Source organism: Heterodontus francisci, chromosome 35 (genome assembly GCF_036365525.1).
Source record: "Heterodontus francisci isolate sHetFra1 chromosome 35, sHetFra1.hap1, whole genome shotgun sequence".
Taxonomy (NCBI): Eukaryota; Metazoa; Chordata; class Chondrichthyes; order Heterodontiformes; family Heterodontidae; genus Heterodontus; species Heterodontus francisci.
The window spans coordinates 32,989,820-33,011,067 of record NC_090405.1 but is presented as its reverse complement, the minus strand read 5'-3'; the positions used below and the strand labels follow the sequence as shown (position 1 = coordinate 33,011,067).

Below are 21,248 nucleotides of genomic sequence, written 5' to 3'. Positions count from 1 at the left end.
GGTGAAGCAGTGATTTACTTGTACTTCTTTCAATTTAGTATACTGTATTCACTGCTCACAATGTGGTCTCCTCTCCACTAGGGAGTCCAAATGCAGATTGGATGACCGCTTTGCGGAACACCTCCGTTCAGCCCGAAAGCATATCTCCGAGCTTCCGGTTGCTTGCCATTTCAACACTTTTTCCCCCCCTGCTGCCGCCCCCTGCTCTCACGCCAACATTTCTGTCTTTGGTCTCCCCCAGTGTTCCAGTGAACATCAACGCAAGCTTGAGGAGCAGCACTTGATCTTTCGATTAGGCATGCTACAACCTTGCAGACTGAATATTGAGTTCAATAACTTCAGAGCATGACTGGCCTTTTTTTAATATTTAATTTTTTAACCATGTGCCTGTTTTTCATGTAGTCAGAGCTGCTCATTATTCTGCTATTAGCACTCTCTCTGGGCTAATGCTTTGTCTTTCACCACAAGCATTAACGCACTCTTTGCCTTTGTTATTTAATCTCTCCTGTCCTCTGCCCTATCAAACACCTTTCCCTTTGTGCTCTCCCCACCCCCTCCCCTTCAGTTGCTTAAAACCTAATTCTTTTGTAACCGTTGCCAGTTCTGATGAAAGGTCACAGACCTGTAATGTTAACTCTGCTTCTCGCTCCACAGATGTTGCCAGATCTGCTGAGTATTTCCAGCACTTTCTGTCTTTATTTCAGATTTTCAGCACCAGTATTTCCAGTATTGTGCTTTTATTTCATATTTCAATCTGCATGTTAAGGTTTTGCTTCGTTACTGGGTAAGACTTTTTTTTATAATAAATTCATCATTTTGCTTTTTATTAAAGAAACCCTGGTTGGTGTATTTTATTCTGGGATTAGTTTAGAGATACAGCACTGAAACAGGCCCTTCGGCCCACCGAGTCTGTGCCGACCATCAACCACCCATTTATACTAATCCTACACTAATCCCATATTCCTATCACATCCCCACCTGTCCCTATATATTTCCCTACCACCTACCTATACTAGGGGCAATTTATAATGGCCAATTAACCTATCAACCTGCAAGTCTTTGGCATGGATAAAGAGTAGAGCATATGATTGACATCAATAACAGGGTAAATATTTAAAAAAAAATATGTTTTGACCTGTGGAGAAGTGGAACTGGAAAAGACAGTGTACTCCTCCCACCTCAGTCGTAACAATATGAAGATTAGAGCTAGACTGTTGCCAATTGGTGAGCAATTCATTAAAAACATATCATATTGAATGAATTCCTAAACCCATTTTGGAAAAACAAAATGTCAAATGTTTGTGTTTATATGTACATTTAAAGCAACAAAATGGGGTTTACAGTTAGCTAAAAGCAGTGGTAGTTAAAGCAGAAATGATATGTTTTACTGGGGTTTATACACATGGTGATAAGGCAGAGGTCATGGTACATGTTGGTACCAATGACCTAGGTAGAAAGAGGGATGACGTCTTGCATCAAGAATTCAGGGAGTTAGGCAGTAGACTAAAAAGCAGGACCTCTTGGGTTGTAATCTCTGGATCACTCCCAGTGCCGCGTGCTAGTGAGTATAGAAATAGGAGAATAGCACAGATGAATGCGTGGCTTAAGAGTTGGTGCAGGAGGGAGGGTTCTGGATTCCTGGATCACTGGGACAGTTTCTGGGCAAGGTGGGACCTATACAAGCGGGACGGTCTACATCTGAACCAGAGGGGGACTAACATCCTTGCTGGTGGGTTTGCTAGTGCTGTTGGGAGGAGTTTAAACTAATTTGGCAGGGGGAGGGGACGCAGACTCCTAGCAGAATAGGGACACAGCTAAACACAGGAAAGCAAACAGGTCAGAGGGGATACAGCGGAAGTAAGTTTCAAGGGAGTAAGACCAGGATGGATGGCCTCTACTTTAATGCCAGGAGTATTACAGGTACAACGGATGAGTTAAGGGCAAGGATTGGCACGTGGAATTGTGATATAGTAGCCATCACGGAGACATGGTTGAGGGAGGGGCAGGATTGGCAGCTCAGCATCCCGGGATATAGAATCTTCAGGCGAGACAGAGGAAGGGGCATTGCAATATTAGTTAAGGAGTCAGTTACTGCGGTAAGGAGAGATGATATCTTGGGGGCATCAAATGAAGCTATATGAGTAGAGTTTAGGAATAAAAAAGGGACAGCCACATTACTAGGTGTTTATTGTAGACCCCCAGATAGTAAGCAGGAAATTGAAGAGCAATTATGTGCGCAATTTACAGAGGTGTGTAAAAATAATAATAGGGTCATTATATTAGGTGATTTCAACTTTCCCAACATTAATTGGGATAGTCATCGTGTTGAGGGCTTAGATGGAGTGGAGTTCTTAAAATGTATACAGGAGAACCTTTTAGCTCAATATGTAGAGGATCCAACAAGGGAGGGTGCAGTGCTGGACCTAATTCTGGGGAATGAAGCTGGACAGGTGGTTGGTGGAGGAGCATTTTGGTGATGGTGACCGCAACATGGTACAATTTAAGCTTGTTATGGAGAAAGAAATAGACAAGTTGCAAAAAAAGGTTTTGGATTGGGGGAGAGTGAATTTTAGTAAAATAAGGCAGGATCTGGCCAAGGTAGACTGGAAAGAGTTACTTGTCGGGAAATTTACAGAAGAGCGGTGGGGGGCATTCAAAATGGAAACGGGGAGGGTACAGACCCAACATGTTCCCTCTAGGGTAATAGGTAGGAGCAACAAGCCCAGAGAACCATGGATGACCAGAAACATTCAGGGTACGATGAGAAGGAAAAGAGAGGCTTTTAGCAAATACAAGGAGAGCAAATCAACAGAAGCATTAGTGGAGTACAGAAAGTGTAGGATGGAGTTTAAGAAAGCAATTAGGAGAGCAAAGAGGAGATATGAGAAAGCTCTGTCTGGTAAAAGTAGGGAAAATCCCAAGATATTCTGTAAGTATATCAATGGGAAGAGGATAACCAGGGAAAAAACCCATTAGGGACCAAGGGGGAAATCTGTGGGTGGAGCCCACAGATAGGGTGTTGAACAAATACTTCACATCTGTCTTCACCCAAGAGAATGAGGATGTAGATATGGAACTTGGAGAGACAGACTGTGAGGTTCTTGAGCAAATTGTCATCGGGAGTGACAAGGTATTGGAGGTTTTGGCTGGCTTAAAAGTGGACAGATCTCCAGGTCCAGACGATTTGTGTCCCAGGATGCTGTGGGAGGCGAGGGTGGAGATTGCAGGGGTTCTGACCCTAATTTTTAATTCCTCTCTGGCCATGGGGGAGGTGCCAGAGGACTGGAGAACAGCTAATGTGGTCCCACTATTTAAGAAAGGTTGTAGAGATAAGCCAGGGAACTACAGACCAGTGAGTCGCACGTCAGTGGTAGGGAAACTATTGGAGAAAATTCTGAAGGAGAGAATCTTCGAGAGGCAAAATTTGGAATAGTCAGCATAGCTTTGTCAGAGGGAGGTCATGCCTAACAAATTTGATTGAATTTTTTGAGCATGTGACCAGGTGTGTGGATGAGGGTAGTGCAGTTGATGTAGTTTACATGGATTTCAGCAAAGCTTTTGACAAGGTCCCACATGGGAGACTTATCAAGAAAGCAAGATACAGGGTAACTTGATAAGGTGGATTCAAAATTGGCTTAGCTGTAGGAGACAGAGAGTGATGACAGACGGCTGTTTTAGTGACTGGAAGCCAGTGTCCAGTGGCATTTGTCATTTATATAAACGACATAGATGACTATGTGGGGGGTAGGATCAGTAAGTTCGCGGATGACACAAAGAGTGGCCGAGTGGTTAACAGTGAGGTTGAGTGTCTTGGGTTACAGGAAGATATAGACGGGATGGTCAAATGGGCAGAAAAGTGGCAGATGGAATTTAACCCTGAAAAATGTGAGGTGATACACTTTGGAAGGAGTAATGTGACACTGAAGTATTCAGCGAATGGCCTGACACTGGGAAGTTCCGAGGAACAAAGGGACCTTGGCTGTTTGTCCATAGATCTCTGAAGGCAGAAGGGCAGGTTAATAGGGTGGTGAAAAAGGCATATGGGACACTTGCCTTTATCAATCAAGGCTTAGATTACAAAAGCAGGGAGGTCATGTTGGAGTTGTGTAGAACTTTGGTAAGGCCACAGCTGGAGTACTGTGTGCAATTCTGTTCGCCACATTATAGGAAGGATGTGATTGCACTAGAGGGGGTGCAGAGGTGATTCACCAGGATGTTGCCTGGGATGGAACATTTAAGCGAGGAAGAGAGGTTGGATAGGCTTGGGTTGTTTTTGCTGGAGCAGAGAAGACTGAGGGATGACCTGATCGAGGTGTACAAGATTATGAGGGGTATGGACAGGGTGGATAGGGAGCAGCTGTTCCCCTTAGTTAAAGGATCAGTTATGAGGGGACACAAGTTTAAGGTGAGGGGCAGGAGGTTTAAGGGGGATTTGAGGAAGAACTTTTTTACCCAGAGGGTGGTGACGGTCTGGAATGCACTAACTGGGAGGGTGGTAGAGGCGGGTTGCCTCACATCCTTTAAAAAGTAAACTGTTCCGAAGAAGGGTCACTGACCCAAAACTTTAACTCTGCTTCTCTCTCCACAGATGCTGCCAGACCTGCTGACTATTTCCAGCATTTCTTGTTTTTATTCCTTTAAGAAGTACCTGGATGAGCACTTGGCACATCATAACATTCAAGGCTATGGGCCAAGTGTTGGCAAATGGGGTTAGGTAGACAGGTCAGGTGTCTTTAATGCATCGGTGCAGACTCGATGGGCTGAAGGGCCTCTTCTGCATTATATTATTCTGTGATGTTTACAGAGCCACAAAATTATTTCAGCACCATTGAAAGCCAGTTTACCCATCTTTATTGAGAATAACCTGAAATATATTGCTGCAAATATTTGAGGGGTAATTTTAGCCTGATCCTCCCTGCAGGATATTGATGTGATTGTATAGGCTGCCCTTTTACACCACGGCTGATTTTACTCTCCAGTGTCATCAGTGGAGTGTAAAATCAGGCATAGTGTAAAACCGGCCTCCAAATCAAACTAGCCCTGTTCTCACCAGAGGGTGAGGCAGTGGTTGGCTCTTGGATCTAAAGGGATCAAAGGGTATGGGGCGAAAGCAGGAACAGGTGACTGAGCTGGCTGATCAGCCATGATCATAATGAATGGCGGAGCAGGCTCGAAGGGCCAAATGGCCTACTCCTATTTTCTATGTTTCTACACCCGCAATGTTGTTTTTAGCTCTAATCTGTTAGCTGTGAAACATTTAAGGACCCTCTAGATAAAGTTGTTAAATATAAACCAAGTTTTCAGTCTCTTGTAAGTTTAAAGCTACGCACTTTTGTAGATTCTGTGACTATATTGAGCATTTTGATACATATCTACAGTACCCTGTAGGATTTTGAATACTTGAAAAGTGTAAACATTGCTAACTTCTGTGGCATTTCCTTATAACTGACGTATCTGATCAATATGTTACCCTTTGCTATAACATCTCCATTGCTTAGCTGCCTTTCCCTTAATTGTACAGTCAGACTGTATTGCTGAATCCCCCACTATCAACATCCTGGGGAATATCATTGACCAGAAACTGAACTGGATTAGCCATATAAACACCATGGCAACAAGAGCAGGTCAGAGACTAGGAATCCTGCGGCGAGTAACTCGCCTCCTGACTCCCCAAAGCCTGTCCACCATCTACAAGGTACAAATCAGGAGTGTGATGGAATACTCTCCACTTGCCTGGATGGGTGCAGCTCCAACAACACTCAAGAAGCTTGACACCATCCAGGATAAAGCAGCCCACTTGATAAGAACCCCATCTACAAACATTCACTCCCTCCACCACCGACGCACAATGGCAGCAGTGTGTACCATTTACAAGATGCACTGCAGCAATGCACCAAGGCACCTTAGACAGCACCTGCCATACCCGTGACCTCTAACACCTAGAAGGACAAGGGCAGCAGACGTATGGGAACGTCATCTCTTGCAAGTTTCCCTCCAAGCCATCCTGACTTGGAACTATATCGCCATTCCTTCATTGTCGCTGGGCAAAAATCCTGGAACTCCCTTCCTAACAGCACTGTGGGTATACCTACCCCAAATGGACTGCAGCGGTTCAAGAAGGCAGCTCACCACCACCTTCTCAAGGGAAATTAGGGATGGGCAATAAATGCTGGCCTTGCCAGTAATGCCCACATCCCATGATTGAATAAAAAAAAACACTCTATACAAACTACTTCCTGAGGTTTGTGCTTTGTTTCTCTGGATATGTAGACCAGGATCCAATTTGCTGTCTTAATGTTGCCACGCACTGTGCTGGATGACTTCAGAAACCTACCCATCAGTACCACTGAGCACCTCTTTTGTGGCCTGTAGAATAATACCACTGTTTATTATCCTTTCCCAATTTTGTCACTTTGCATTTGTTTACATTATATGACATCCGTGATTCCTAGGTCTAGCTCCCAATCTATCCAGGCCTTGCTGTATTTGATCAGCTTGTTTGTTTTAGTTATTTATTTAGAGATACAGCACTGAAACAGGCCCTTCGGCCCACCGAGTCTGTGCCGACCATCAACCACCCATTTATACTAATCCTACACTAATCCCAGATTCCTACCACATCCCCACCTGTCCCTATATTCCCCTATCACCTACCTATACGAGGGGCAATTTATAATGGCCAATTTACCTATCAACCTGCAAGTCTTTTGTTCCCAGTTATTTGCAGCCCTCCCAATTTGGAATTGGGTTTTGTTCTTGTTTCCTCCCGTAAAGCCTTGCTGGTTCCCTCTTGTAGTCCTGTTTTTCTTCTGTTGGTTCATCATTCATTCCTTTAAAATGCAGTCTGATACTTTTATCTACATGGATGTCAAGCTGACTTGCATGTAATTCCCTTGATTATCCCTTTGCTTTTATTAAGGTTGGTGTAATTTTTTTGTTTTTCTTTAATCTTCATGCACAGTCCCCATTTCCAAAAATTACCTAAATATACTTGTTAGTATATGGCCATTCGATTAGCTACTTTAAGTGCCATAAGATGGAATTTGTCTGAATCTTCGGCCTTGACTGGCTTCAGTGCCTTCAGCACTCCATTACATCTTTGTCACTTGTGGCTATATTTCTTGAAATAGTGCAGTCATAGAAATCCTACCAAAGGGTAAGAAGGCTGTCTAAGGTTTCCACATGATCACAGGCACCAAGAATTAATTTAGGTCATGCCATTCCTTGGTCACTTGATGCAAAGTCCCCTATGTGCCTGTTTTTGTCTTCTCAGTAGTTTCTATCTCATTCTGTATTTTAGCTGTCATAACTGGTTTCTTTGACTCCCAAATCTTATTCTTACACTCATTAATGTGGTCTTATACTTGATGAGAGCTTTCTTTTGTCCTTAATCCTACAATATTAGGGCGGCGCAGTGGTTAGTACCGCAGCCTCACAGCTCCAGTGATCCAGGTTCGGTTCTGGGTACTACCTGTGCGGAGTTTGCAAGTTCTCCCTGTGACCGCGCGGGTTTCCTCCCACATGCCAAAGACTTGTGGGTTGATAGGTAAATTGGCCATTTTAAAAACAAAAATTGCCCCTAGTCTAGGTAGGTGGTAGTAGAATTGAGGGAAGGTGAGGATGTGAGGGAAAATGGGATTAATGTAGGATTAGTATAAATGGGTGGTTGATGGTCGGTGTGGACTTGTTGACCGAAGGGCCTGTTTTGGTGCTGTATCTCTGTATGACTAAACTCTGCTTGGGCGGCGCAGTGGTTAGCATCGCATCCCTCACAGCTGCAGCGACCCAGGTTCAGTTCTGGGTACTGCCTATGCGGAGTTTGCAAGTTCTCCCTGTGACCACGTGGGTTTCTGCTGGGTGCTTCGGTTTCCTCCCACAGTCAAAGACTTGCAGGTTGATGGGTAAATTGGCCATTGTAAATTGCCACTAGTGTAGGTAGGTGGTAGGAGAATGGTGGGGATGTGGTAGGGAATATGTGGATTAATGTAGGATTAGTATAAATGGGTGGTTGTTGGTCAGCACAGACTCGGTGGGCCAAAGGGCCTGTTTCAGTGCTGTATCTCTCTGACTCTGTAATATTTCCCGTATCAGGCTCCTCTTTTCTACTACATTTCTTTCCCAATGGTATGTGGGTACCAGTGGTATTCCTGGTGTTCCCTTTTCATGCGTAATCTGTGCCCTTCTAAAATTCTGCTCTAATTTATCCCCTCGGCCCATTTTAATTTCTTCAAAATCCGCTTTCAGAATATTAAGAATTTGTGTAGCACTCGCTGAGTGTCTAATGCTAAACTCGATCATAGTGTGGTCACTTTCTCCTGGGGCTCACATGGTGTCTAGTCTAGCTTCATCTTTCCTTTGTAGGTTCCTTAATCGTTTGGGTAATGTAATGGTCCATAATGGTCAAAACGTGTTTACTCTTCTGTTATAATCCTCTCAATCCGGTATGTTGTCGTCTCCCGTGACAATTATGTTAGTTAGCCTAACGTCTATCAGTGGGAAAGTGCTGGAATCCATCATTAAGGAAGAAGTAGCAGGACATTTAGAAAGTCATAATGCAATCGAGTAGAGTCAACATGGTTTTATGAAGGGTCAGTTGTGTTTGACAAAATTATTTGAGTTCTTTGAGGATGTAACAAGCAGGGTGGATAAAGGGGAACCAGCAGATATTGTGTATTTGGATTTCTAAAACTCATTCGATAAGATGCCACATAAAAGGTTACTGCACAAGTGCTCACAGTGCAAAATATTAATTAAATGGGGAAAGAGACTACAGAATGCAGTGGTACAGAGGGATCTGGGTGTCCTCATGAATCGCAAAAAGTTAGGTTGCAGATATAGCAAGTAATTGGGAAGGCAAATGGAATGTTGGCCTTTATTGCAAGGGGGATGGAGTATAAAAGTAGGGAAGTCTTAGTACAACTGTGCAGGGCATTGGTGAGATCACACCGAGAGTACTGAGAACAGTTTTGGCCGCCTTAAAGAGGGATATACTTGAATTGGAGGCATTTCAGAGAAGGTTCACTAGGCTTATGAGAAAAGATTGAGCAGGTTGGACCTATACTCCTTGGAGTTTAGAAGAATAGATGATATTGAAACATCTAAGCTGATGGCCTGACAGGGTAGATGCTGAAAGGATATTTCTCATGTGGGAATCTAGAACTGGAAGGCACAGTTTCAGAATAAGGAGTCTCCCATTTAAGACGGAAATGAGGAATTTCTTCTCTCTGGGTCGTTAATCTTTGGAATTCTCTACCCCAGAGAGCAGTGGAGGCTGGGTCATTGTCTAACTCAGTCTTGAATATATTCAGATTTTTGATCTGTAAGGGAGTCGAGGGTTATGAAGGTCAGGCGGGAAAGTGGAGATGAGGCCACAATCTGATTTTTCTTGAATGACTGGCTCGAGTGGCCGAATGGCCTACCCCTGCTCCTATTTCGTATGTTTAGAACCTCTGGATCTAATCTCTCTCCTTGACCTGGGGTCATTAAATAACAGTAAGTCCTCTTTAACATAAAACGATACCATTGCTGACAGTTTATTCTTTCTGTCCCTGTATATCTAGCCTCGACTCTTCTTTGTGTCTACTCAAAGATCTAAATAGTACCCTTGTGATCTGAACTGTACCCAACAGTTCAGACGCAGCCTGATCAATGCATTTTCAGTTTCAGCATAACCTCTGGGCATTTTAACGCAACTGATTAACTCAACATTTTTTTTTGTTTTGTTGCCACCTGCTATTGTTTGAACATGATGAGGTAACATCTTTAGCTCTGTTTTAACCTCCCCTTTAGAAAGTTCTATCCCACCATGAACATTTACCTTTTGCAGTACCATGCCTTTTTTTTCTCCATTTAAATCTCATTTGTCCTTAGTTACCAAAGTCTGTCGAGTTTCTGTAATATCTTGGCTGACTTCTATAAGTTCATAGCATCTCCTTCCCCAAGCTTGGTAACATTGGTATTGTCTGCAAGTTATGGCATCACATTATTCTATTTTCATGGGTTGTGCCAAGTGTGTTTTTTTAATATTCATTCATGGGATGTGGGCGTCGCTGGCTAGGCCAGCATTTATTGCCCATTCCTAATTGTCTTCGAGAATGTGGTGGTGAACTGCCTTCTTGAACCGCTTCAGTCCATGTGGAGTAGGTATACCCACAGTGCTGTTAGGAAGGGATTTCCAGGATTTTGACCTAGCGACAGTGAAGGAATGGGGTGTGGCTTGGAGGGGAATTTGCAGGTGGTGGTGTTCCCATTCATCTGCTGCCCTTGTCTTTCTAGATGGTGAGGTCATGGGTTTGGAAGGTGCTGTCGAAGGAGGCTGGGTGCACTGCTACAGTGCATCTTGTAGATGGTGCACACTGCTGTCACTGTGCATCAGAGGTGGAGGGAGTGAATGGCACCTCATCCACAAACAGTCGAGCAGGCTGCTTAGTCCTGGATGGTATCGAGTTTCTTAAGTGTTGTTGGAGCTGCACCCATCCCGGCAAGTGGAGTGTATTCCATCACACTCCTGACTTGTGCCTTGTAGGTGGTGGACAGGCTTTGGGGAGTCAGGAGGTGAGTTACTCGCTACAGGATTCCTAGCCACGTTATTTATATGGCTAATCCAGTTCAATTTCTGGTCAATGGTAACCCCCAGGATGTTGATAGTGGGGGATTCAGCGATTGTAATGCCAGTGAATGTCATGGGGAGATGGTTAGATTCTTGTTGGAGATGGTCATTGCCTGGTACTTGTGTGGTGCGAATGTTACTTGCCACTTATCAGCTCAAGCCTGGATATTGTCCAGGACTTGCTGCATTTCTACACTGACCGCTTCAGTATCTGAGGAGTTGCGAATAGTGCTGAACATTGTGCAATCATCAGCAAACATCCCCACTTCTGACCTTATGATTGAAGGAAGGTCATTGATGAAGCAACTGAAGATGGTTGGGCCTAGGACACTACCCTGAGGAACACCTGCAGTGATGTCCTGGAGCTCAGATGATTGACCTCCAGCAACCACAGCCTTCTTCCTTTGCGCTAGGTATGACTCCAACCAGCAGAGCGTTTACCCCTGGTTCCCGTTGACTCCAGTTTTGCGAGGGCTGCTTGATGCCATACTCGGTCAAATGCTGCCTTGATGTCGAGCAGTCACTCTCACCTCACCTCTTGAGTTCAGCTCTTTTGTCCATGTTTGTACCAAGGCTGCACTGTCAGGAGCTGAGTGGCCCTGGCGGAACCCAAACTGAGCAGGTTATTGCTAAGCAAGTGCCACTTGATAGCATTGTCAATGAAACCTTTCATCACTTTATTGATGATTGAGAGTAAACTGATGGGGCGGTAATTGGACAGATTGGACTTGTCCTGCAATTTGTGTACAGGACATACCTTGTCAATTTTCCATATTGCTGGGTAGATGCCAGTGTTGTAGCTGTACTGGAGCAGCTTGGCTAGGAGTGCAGTAAGTTCTAGAGCACAGTTCTTCAGTGTTATTGCTGGAATGTTGTAAGGGCCCATAGTTTTTGCAGTATCCAGTGCCTTCAGTTGTTTCTTGATATCACGCGGAGTGAATCGAATTGGCTAAAGACTGGCATCTGTGATGCTGGGGACTTCGGGAGGCCGAGATGGATCAACAACCTGGCACTTCTGGCTGAAGATTGTTGCAAATGCTTCAGCCTTATCTTTTGCACTGAGGTGCTGAGCCCCACCATCTTTGAGGATGGGAATATTTGTGAAGCCACCTCCTCCAGTTAGTTGTTTAATTGTCCACCACCATTCATGACTGGATGTGGCAGGACTGCAGAGCTTAGATCTGATCCGTTGGTTATGGGATCGCTTAGCTCTGTCTATTGCATGCTGCTTATGCAGTTTGGCATGCAAGTAGTCCTGGGTTGTAGCTTCACCAGGTTGACACCTCATTTTGAGGTATGTCTGGTGCTGCTCCTGGCATGCCCTCCTGCACTCTTCATTGAACCAGGGTTGGTCCCCCGGCTTGATGGTAATGGTATAGTGGGGGATATGCCGGGCCATGAGGTTACAGATTGTGGTTGAGTATAGTTCTGCTGCTGATGGCCCACAGCGCCTCATGGATGCCCAGTTTTGCATTGCTAGATCTGTTCAAAATCTATCCCATTTAGCATGATGATAGTGTCACACATCCCTCACTCAAGATGAGGTCTCTATAGTTTATCTACAGAAAATAATCTCCTGGTCACACCTCGCATTTCCAATAGAATTGTATTCTGATTTGTAATGAGATACAATTCCACTGATGCCAGCTGCTCTCCAGTACTCTACCCAAATGGATTTTCTTCAAGTGTTGTCTTCGACAGTAAATGTCCAGAGCCTCTGTAAATGTCAAGGGGAAAGAGCTTCATAGTCAAGTTCCTCACTAACAGCTATATATGTACCTATGCAGCTAGATATTGGGAACAGCACCTCGGATATTTTTCTGTCTTTCCTTTCTCTTCTCTTCCCACCCACCCTAAATCATCCCCCTGTACCAAACTACCTGGTGAAAATTCCGAACTAAGGCTGCACATTAAACCCAGGGCTGTTTTTTTAGTAAGCCTAAGTATTGCACTGAGCAGTGTGATTACCAATTGAATATCAAAATAATGTCTGATCCAGCAGTTCAAGTTCAATTGTTTTGTGTGTGTTTTGTTCTTATCCTATAGAACCTACGCAGACAAGCTGAACCCTAAAGTTGTTCAGTCTCTATTAGACCTGCTGTGCAGTCAGCTGAAAAACCTACTCTCTCAGGCTGGAATGCAGCTGACACCCTTGCATGGAGATGGAGAAAATAAATTAGATGAGACTGGTGAGACTGAGGATACCAAAGATTTTAAAGGTATCAAAACCTCTTTCGTCTTCCATTATGTATAAAAATTTAGGGAGATGGGGATGGGTGCAGGATATTTATCTCTGGTTTAAAGAGGGCAATCTGTAGGGTAGTAGTTCTCATTGTGCAGCCAATGGACTAACTTCAGCACTTGGATTGGATGTGATCCTGTAACATGTTTTTCCATCCTAATGGTACTAGAACTGCCTTCTGACATGGACCTTAAATGATCCAAGACCTTGATGTCTTTCATCAGGTCAGCTAACTCTCTATATTTTGTGGGGATCTTATCTGGAGCTCGTAAAGCTCCTATTGTGCGTGAAGAGTACAAGGAAGTACTGTTCCAGAATCCAGAGCACTGGTAAAAATCCCCTTTTTGCATCTAGAGGGTCTGTAGGATTGCAATCTCTCCTGCCTGCATTGTATCTGTAAATTTTGGCTGAGGTTTTTTTGGGAGAAAGCGAAAAGAATGCTATGGAGGTGGAATTTTCCCAGATTTCACAGTACCAGTAAAGTGGTTTTGATTAATATTGTGGTTTCTGGGGTAAGCTCTGTAGTATTCATTTTCATCCTCAAGCCAGCTGGAATTAAAGCACAGATGGGTTGTCCCATGTAACTGTGATGGCCACGCTTACAGATTTAAAAAAATTCTTATTGAAAGAAACAAATTATGACTTCTGTTTCTTTTCAAGATTTGGGGAATATTAATTTTAATTCATAAAATTATAGACTAGAAGCACAGAAGGAAGTCATTTGGTGCTTCATTGCTAGGCAATAATTTTTCAGTGAAGTTATTTACTGAAATCCCATTTCTGTGCCCTTTCCCCATTTCAAATATTTCTTTGATTCCATTACTAGGACTTTCAGCAATTTCTTGGCAGTGTGTAATTTAACTGAAATCTTTTCGTGCCGTTTTTGTTTTTCAGCTATTCTTCGAAAGCAACACACAGCAGAGCTGCAGCTGGGGGATTTTCTTGTTTTCCTGCGGAGAGTTGTTTCCTCAAAGGCTATTCAGTCAAAAATGGCCTCGCCTAAATGGACTGAAGTGCTCCTTAATATTGCTGCTCAGAAATATTTTTCCGGTATATAACTCCTGTTTCAAAACTTCTGAAGAATTTAATTAATCCTTTATAATCAAACAAATGAGCAGATCACCCATGGCATTGTACATGGGCAGTCTGTGGTCTGATAGTGTGGTTGGGAGGGTTAGCAGATAGTCTGGGCTACTCTAGTATTCTGTATAGGAATGCAGGTAATTGTAGCTGCTATATCAACTGCGAAACAGCCCTGACAATCAATTTTATCTGCAGCACCTGTGGAAGAGTCTGTCACTCTCGTATTGGCCTTTATAGCCACTCCAGGCGCTGCTCCACAAACCACTAACCACCTCCAGGTGCTTACCCATTGTCTCCCGAGACCAGGAGGCCAAAGAAGAAGAATATCAAATGGAGGCTCATAAATTGCTTCCATATTTTAATCAGATCAGTTTAAAAAAAAATTATTTTTCATCCATAACAAAATGCATCTGGCAAATGTATGCCAGACAACCAGCTTTTAAGAACAAAGTGATTACTGACAACGCAGCCGGCAGCTTACGTCATCCGACTGCGCCAACCTGCACACATGCGCTGCGTTCCGCAGTGCCAGGACTGGTTGGCGCATGCGCAGATGATGACATCGCAATGCGGGAAGATGGTGGGGGGATCTGGGCCGGCGAGAGCAGGGGTGCGGGGAGAGGAGGTCTGGAGAGCAGGTAAGAGAGCGGGTGCGGGGAGAGCGCAGCTGAAGACCTTGCTGGTGGCGGGTGCGCTCTCCTCCTTCCCCCCACCCCTCGCTCACCGCACGCTTGCCATACCCCTGACCGCTGGCTCACCCGCCTGCCTGCTCGCTCCTTCCCCTCCCCGGCCCGCTCGCTCGCTCCTTCCCCTCCCCGGCCCGCTCGCTCGCTCCTTCCCTCCCCTCCGGCCATTGTGTGCTGCCATGTGTTTAGGTTGCCATCGTGTGATTATTTGAGCAGTGCCATCGTTAATCCTGGCAGCTGCCTGACGTCGCAGACTGACGTTTTCGTGGCACAGGCTGCATTTGCGCCTGTGCCATTGCACCGCCACCTAGTGGTGGTGTTAGCAAACGCAGCCTTTTAAGAAACGGTAAATTGGATGATACACTATTCTATAATTACAGGAATGTTGTACAATGTAATACTCATAGTACTATTCCACCATGAAGTTTGCCTAGAAAGTCTAATTATTACAAAATAAACACAGTCTGAGATTATTGAGGTTAATTGTTGTTTGGTCAGGGGGCTTTGCGGATTAGAACATTAGTTTCAGATTGCAGCACAAAAGCATTTGAAGATTCTTCACGTTTCAACGACATATCTGGAGTGTGACATGTAGGAACATTGATGTGCTGCTTTTAATATATTGAAGGTATCTCTAACAGCGTTTAAATCCTTTTCCTGTGCCTAAAAGTTATTTTATTTGCTTGAGACATTAGCATTGCATCATCTTTTGTAATGAGTGTGTTTTCCTTTATCAGCCTGGGTGTAAAACTCTTCAGTCTGTGGCTGGTGTCTATATTTGAATAATGGTTTAAAAACCCTACTATGTAAGCTAGTAATTTTTCAGGCATTACGTAAAACCACATACAGGTTATACATTGATGCAATATGTACCTAATGGTCCATTTCAGGAGAATAGTGATGGCCACAAACTAGAAGCCATTCTTCCTAAATTTTAAATGTTTTCATTGTCAGCGCCTCTAACACAAGGTGCTGACTTTTTTTCAAAAAAAGAAATTTCTCTTATTTATGCCCTCTCAAAGAATCGTTTCAGTTATATCCTGATAGTCAATATAAAGAAAATATTGTTCGCCACCTGAACAATAACCCACCATTCAGTTGTATTGTTCCATGAGATCCTTGGCTTTAGAAATAGAGGCATGGAGTATAAAGGAAGAAAGTTGCACCAAGCCTTTAAAAATGATTGGTTAGGCCTCAGCCAGAGTATTGTCCAATTCTCGGCACCGCACTTCAGGAAGATGTCAAGGACTTAGAGTGCAGAGAAGATTTATCAGAATGTTACTAGTTATGTTGGGAGATTGGAGAAACTGGAGCCTTTAGAGTTTAAGGGGAGATTTAATCAAGGTATTCAAAATCATGAAGGGCTTTGATGGAGTTTTTTTATTAAGGAAAAAATGTATCCAGTGGCAGGTGCATCATTAGACTATGGCAGATAAACAAGGGGGAGATGATGTTTTTTCCCCCACAGCGAGTTTAATGATGTGGCATGCACTGCTTGAAAGGTGGTGGAAGCAGATACAATAACTATCTGAAGGGAATTTCTGTATATGCTTGGAAAGGGAAAAATTGCACGTCTATGGATAAAGAGTGGGGAAGTGTACTAATTGTAAAGCTGTTTCAAAGAACTGGCAAAGATGATGGGCTGAATGGCCACCTTCTATGCTTTACGATTTAATGATTCTATGAGTCTCCACATATAAAAGTATTGTGTTTTCCACACGAGTCAATCATAATTCTCTGCAGGGATATCTGATGGCAGTGTTGTATTTTGTTGGGCAGGTGTGCCACTGGTTGGGAACCTGAGAACGAGGCTGCTTGCCCTTCATGTTCTGGAAGCAGTCCTGCCTGCCTGCGAGTCAAGTGTAGAAGATGATCAAATGATACAGGTAAAGAAGAATCTTTTAGGAATTCTGCTTATAGCCGTAACAAAAATTGCACTATGTGCCCCTATTCCACATATTACAAGATTTCTAGTACCGAGATTATAAATCTGCCTGTACCTGATTGATTGATTTAAAAATCTGTCAATGTTGCTGATGCACCAATTCACTCAGCTTTTAAATTAAAGACCTATTCAGTATGCTACATTAGCTAAATTTCAGCTACTGTTTGCCATGTACACATGCCCTGTTTATCACCTACTTTTGTGTTTCTAGGTTGTGGAACACCTTTTCCTGCTCATCTCTGATTGCATGTGGGAGGCACCAATTGCTCAGGCAAAGCATGTGATTCAAGTAAAGGAGAAAGAGCAAGAGATGAAATTACAGGTACTATGACCTGCATATTGTTTTCATGAATATAAAATATAGTGGTGCTTTCCTTCTAGGCTGTCAAATTAATTGGTGTATTTTCAAATCAAACGGATGGCAGAAATAAGACTGAATTTCAAAAATGAAAACTGTCTCCAGGAAAATTAGGAGTATATGTGGGGGAAGGACCAGGGAATGGGGCTAATGGGTAGCTCTGAGTGGGCATAGGTGCAAATGGCTGAATGAATGACCTGTGTGGTACATACCTGAAATTCTAAATTTGAGAGATTGGGAGGAAAGGATGTTGAACTTCTATCGCTCATACACACCATCTGAAGGCTAGGTATAAAAAAGCATTAAAGAAGGGTGATATCTCGTAGAATGCAATACTGCACCAAAGTGTTAGCTTGTGAATTGGCAGCATTTATTGAAACCTGAGTAGTCAGCAAATAGTCTGGAATTTAGGGGAAACTGATGAGGTCAGGTGGCAGAGTGGGGGGGAGAAATAATGTAGCAAAATAAAGGGAGCAGAAGATGATGCAGAAGTAAATCAGGGACCTCCATATATGTTAATTTATATTAACATGAGTAAGTAATATTGAACTAGGTTTAAGCATTTCACAATCCACTTGGATGCCAATCCAAAATTTACATTTTATATAATTTAATATCTCTAGTTAAAAGCTTCAACATCAACTTTCCAAGAGTTGGATACCAGAGCCCCAACATTTAGAGGGAGGAGGGGAAGGAGCAGGGACAACTATCACTGCCTAGGAAACCCAGATATACAGGAAAGGCAAAGGTCCTGCCAAATTTAACAGGACCTCTTTACACATTTTTTTTTTACTCCATTTGCTGCCCAACAGTCAGCCAGAATGAAGGCTGTCTGGCAGGATAAGCAAGAAAATCGAAAAGATAGGGGGTAATTGTGGGGTGGGCTCTGTTCATGGCAGGGGTATGGAAGCAAGGGAGACTGCAGGGGGAGAAGCAAGGGAGACTGCAGAGGGGGCGAAGAGGGAGAAGCAAGGGAAACTTCTCTGGGGCATGGAGGGAGAAACAAGGGAGACTGGTGGGGGGACATGGAGGAGAAGCAAGGGAGACTGCAGTGCGGTGGGGTTTGAGGGGAGGGGAGAAGAAAGGGAGATTGTTCTCGCCTTCCTTTCGTTGCCTGGGAAGCTTGGTTCACTGGCATTCAATCCAAATTGATAAAATCTGAGCCAAGCAGCCTCATTTAAACATAATAACCAATCCACCTTTCAAGCAGTTTATTTATTTGATCCCAAACATGAAAGGCATATTCAGGGTGAGTTAGGGTCAATGCCCATTTTAAAGAATTTAACCCTTGCCTCTCTGTCCATCCTACATGTTGGTATGGCTTGAATAATGTGAATCTATTGCATTTTTTAAAAAAAATTGGATGTTGTGAAATTCTGTTGTTAGAGATTGATGTATAATATACAGTTGTATTTCATGGTGATTATTTCTTATTGCAACTCCAATAGAAGCAGGGAGAAGTAGAAGAAGAGGATGAAAATCTTCCTATCCAGGAGGTGTCCTTTGATCCTGAGAAAACCCAGTGTTGTTTGGTGGAGAATGGGCAAGTTTTGACACATGGTAGCGGTGGAAAGGGCTATGGTTTAGCATCAACTGGAATTGCTTCTGGATGTTATCAATGGAAGGTATATCCATAATTAAATACAGAATATGTAATACATTTTAATTAAGAGCAGATAGCTTTGAATTCTGATCTCCACTTAAACTTGATCCAGTTTAATAAAGTATCTTTTTGTTTGATATATTTCAAGAGTATCATACAAGTACTTTTAAACTTTGTTTTCTAGTTCTATGTAGTAAAAGAAAATCGAGGTAATGAAGGTACCTGTGTGGGAGTATCTCGCTGGCCTGTGCATGATTTCAACCATCGGACTACCTCAGACATGTGGCTGTACAGGGCTTACAGTGGTAATCTGTACCACAATGGGGAACAGACACTCACTCTCTTCAGCTATACTCAAGGAGACTACATAACATGTGTGTTGGATATGGAGGCCAGGACCATCTCATTTGGGAAAAATGGCGAGGTAAACCAATCTAAATGCTCTTAGTGCATGTAAACCCCACAATGAAATTAAACCAGTAAAAGCAATTTAGTGTAGAAATTCTCCAATATCCAGACATTTGCAAAGGGGAATGTACCTTTTATCTTACAAAAATAAGGTGCTGAGTTATGCAGATCTTAAGCTGTTGTAATTAAAAAAGTAAATCACCAGTTGCAAGTTTTGAATTCCAAATTATTGACCAGATTGGTTCTATTTCTTGGATTCCACTTTCTCCAGCTATTCATTCAGCAAACTAAGGAGCTCCTGTTACACTAAAGAAGCTCAATTTAAACGTCCAGAAATAGTGATTTCCTTCATGCCTCTTGCAGAATGAAAGTCTGATTTTAAGCAATGTATGTGGGTAGTAGAGCAGTTAAGAGGTGTTTATGTTGAAAGAGGAGCATTGCGACAATGAGCGTTTGATTATTTGTCTGTTCTGAGTAATTTTGTCTTGGGTTTTCTTACAGCTGGCTACGGAATGAATGATCAATTGATAGAAAGCAAAATTTATTTAAAAGTGCAATATTTTTAAAATATAAAGAATTGTAGAGATGACAATTAGAGTGTAAACAAAGAGCAGAGCACTGGACTTTCAGGGGATGCTGGTTAGAGAAAGGGCAACAGCAATGAGGACACGATTCTCTGATTGCACTTAATGCGTCTGCGGCTCCCTGGAAATACCTGCATATTTAATGCCGAAGTTAAAAAAAAAAATTAAATCAATTTTCAAACTACTGACAATTTTTCTGCTGATTTAATGCCTCGGTAAATCTGTCCCTATGTTTAGGGCATTTGCTACTATTTAACGTGTAGCTCTACTGGAGATGACTTTTTTTTTTCCAAGCAATCAAATTTTTCTGCTTTCATAGATATTGAGTACATTAAGATATATCCTTTTAGTTGGTATTCTAATATTCTAATATTCTAAATGTCTTGTCATTTTTTCCTTCTAGGAGCCCAAACTAGCTTTTGAGGATGTGGATGCAACTGAATTATACCCTTGTGTAATGTTCTATAGCAGCAACCCTGGTGAAAAGGTAAAGACTTTTTTTCATGCACTAGCAGATTTCCTGTGGGATTGCTCACAGCAATCAGAGGATAAGATGGCTTTTAGAATGATAGCGTTAGACCATGAAGCAGAGTGTCATATTTCAAGTTGCTTTTATAATAGGGTGCTAGTGCCACAGGCTGCTGACACGCAGGTCTTGTCCGGCTGCTAGCAGTCCCAAAATAGACTTGCTGGATTTGCTAAGGCCAGCTGTAAGGAAGACCTGGCTTACAAAAAAAAAAGTCCTGATTTTAACCTGACTGGTGTGACGGGGCAGCTTTAGATCAATGCAACGTAAAATCGAGCAGGACATGAAATGGTTGGCCGACAGAACCCTCCCTGTTCCCACCGAGTGGGTTAAAATTGGGGCTGGTGTTATCTACAACAGCTTGCAGTTGAATATTGCCTTTAACGTGGTAAAACGACCCAAGGAACTTCACAGGAGAGTTATCAGATAAAATTTGACACTGAGCCACATGAGATATTAAGACAGGTGATTAAAAGCTTGGTGAAAAAGTTAAGTTATAAAGAACAACTTAAAGGAGAGGAAGGGTGGCAGAGAGGTTTAGGGAGGCCTAGACAGCTGAAGGCCCAGCCGTCTGTGCTATAACAGTGAAAATCAGGGATGTCCTGGCAGTCAGTATTAATGAATCCAGGCAAGTTACATTTGAAGTTACTGCTGATTGTCTGTTGGTCGCTGCATCCAGTTCAGCACAAAACAAAGCAGCTCTGGGGCATAAAAACAGAAAATGCTGGAAATACTCAGCTGGTCAGGCAGCATCTGTGAAGAGAGAAACAGAGTTAACATCGAGGTCGATGACCTTGCTGAAACATTAACTTGCACTTGCTCTATGGTAAGTATATCCTTCCTTAGATGAGACCAAAACTCCAGGTACAGTCTCTCCAAGGCTGTATATAATTGCAGCAAGACTTGTTTACTCCTGTACTCCAAACCCCTTGTGATAAAGGCCAACATACCATTTGACTTCCTAATTGCTTGCTGCACCTGCATACTAGCTTTTAGTGACCCATGAACAAGGACACTCTGGTCTCTTTTGGACATCAACACTTCACAACTTCTCTCCATTTAAGAAATATTCTGACTTTCTGTTTTTTTTTTACCAAAGTGGATCACTTCACACGTATTCACATTATATTCCATCTGCCATGTTCTTGCCCATTCACTTAGCCTGTCCAAATCTCCTTGAAGTCTCCTAGCATCCTTTTCACAA

The 21,248-nt window shown here is 43.0% G+C and overlaps 1 protein-coding gene across 10 annotated transcripts in view; it reads left to right on the top strand.

Moving 5' to 3' along the window:
• The window catches only part of herc1 (HECT and RLD domain containing E3 ubiquitin protein ligase family member 1), a 295,507-nt gene that overhangs the window by 162,768 nt on the left and 111,491 nt on the right, over positions 1-21,248 (top strand). For all 10 annotated transcript variants that reach the window (XM_068015273.1, XM_068015277.1, XM_068015276.1 and 7 more), the window contains 7 exons: positions 12,656-12,828; positions 13,746-13,901; positions 16,400-16,506; positions 16,777-16,887; positions 18,372-18,548; positions 18,711-18,950; positions 19,922-20,005. In XM_068015273.1, coding sequence (XP_067871374.1) covers positions 12,656-12,828; positions 13,746-13,901; positions 16,400-16,506; positions 16,777-16,887; positions 18,372-18,548; positions 18,711-18,950; positions 19,922-20,005 — 1,048 coding nt within the window. The remainder of the gene's footprint in view (positions 1-12,655; positions 12,829-13,745; positions 13,902-16,399; positions 16,507-16,776; positions 16,888-18,371; positions 18,549-18,710; positions 18,951-19,921; positions 20,006-21,248) is intronic.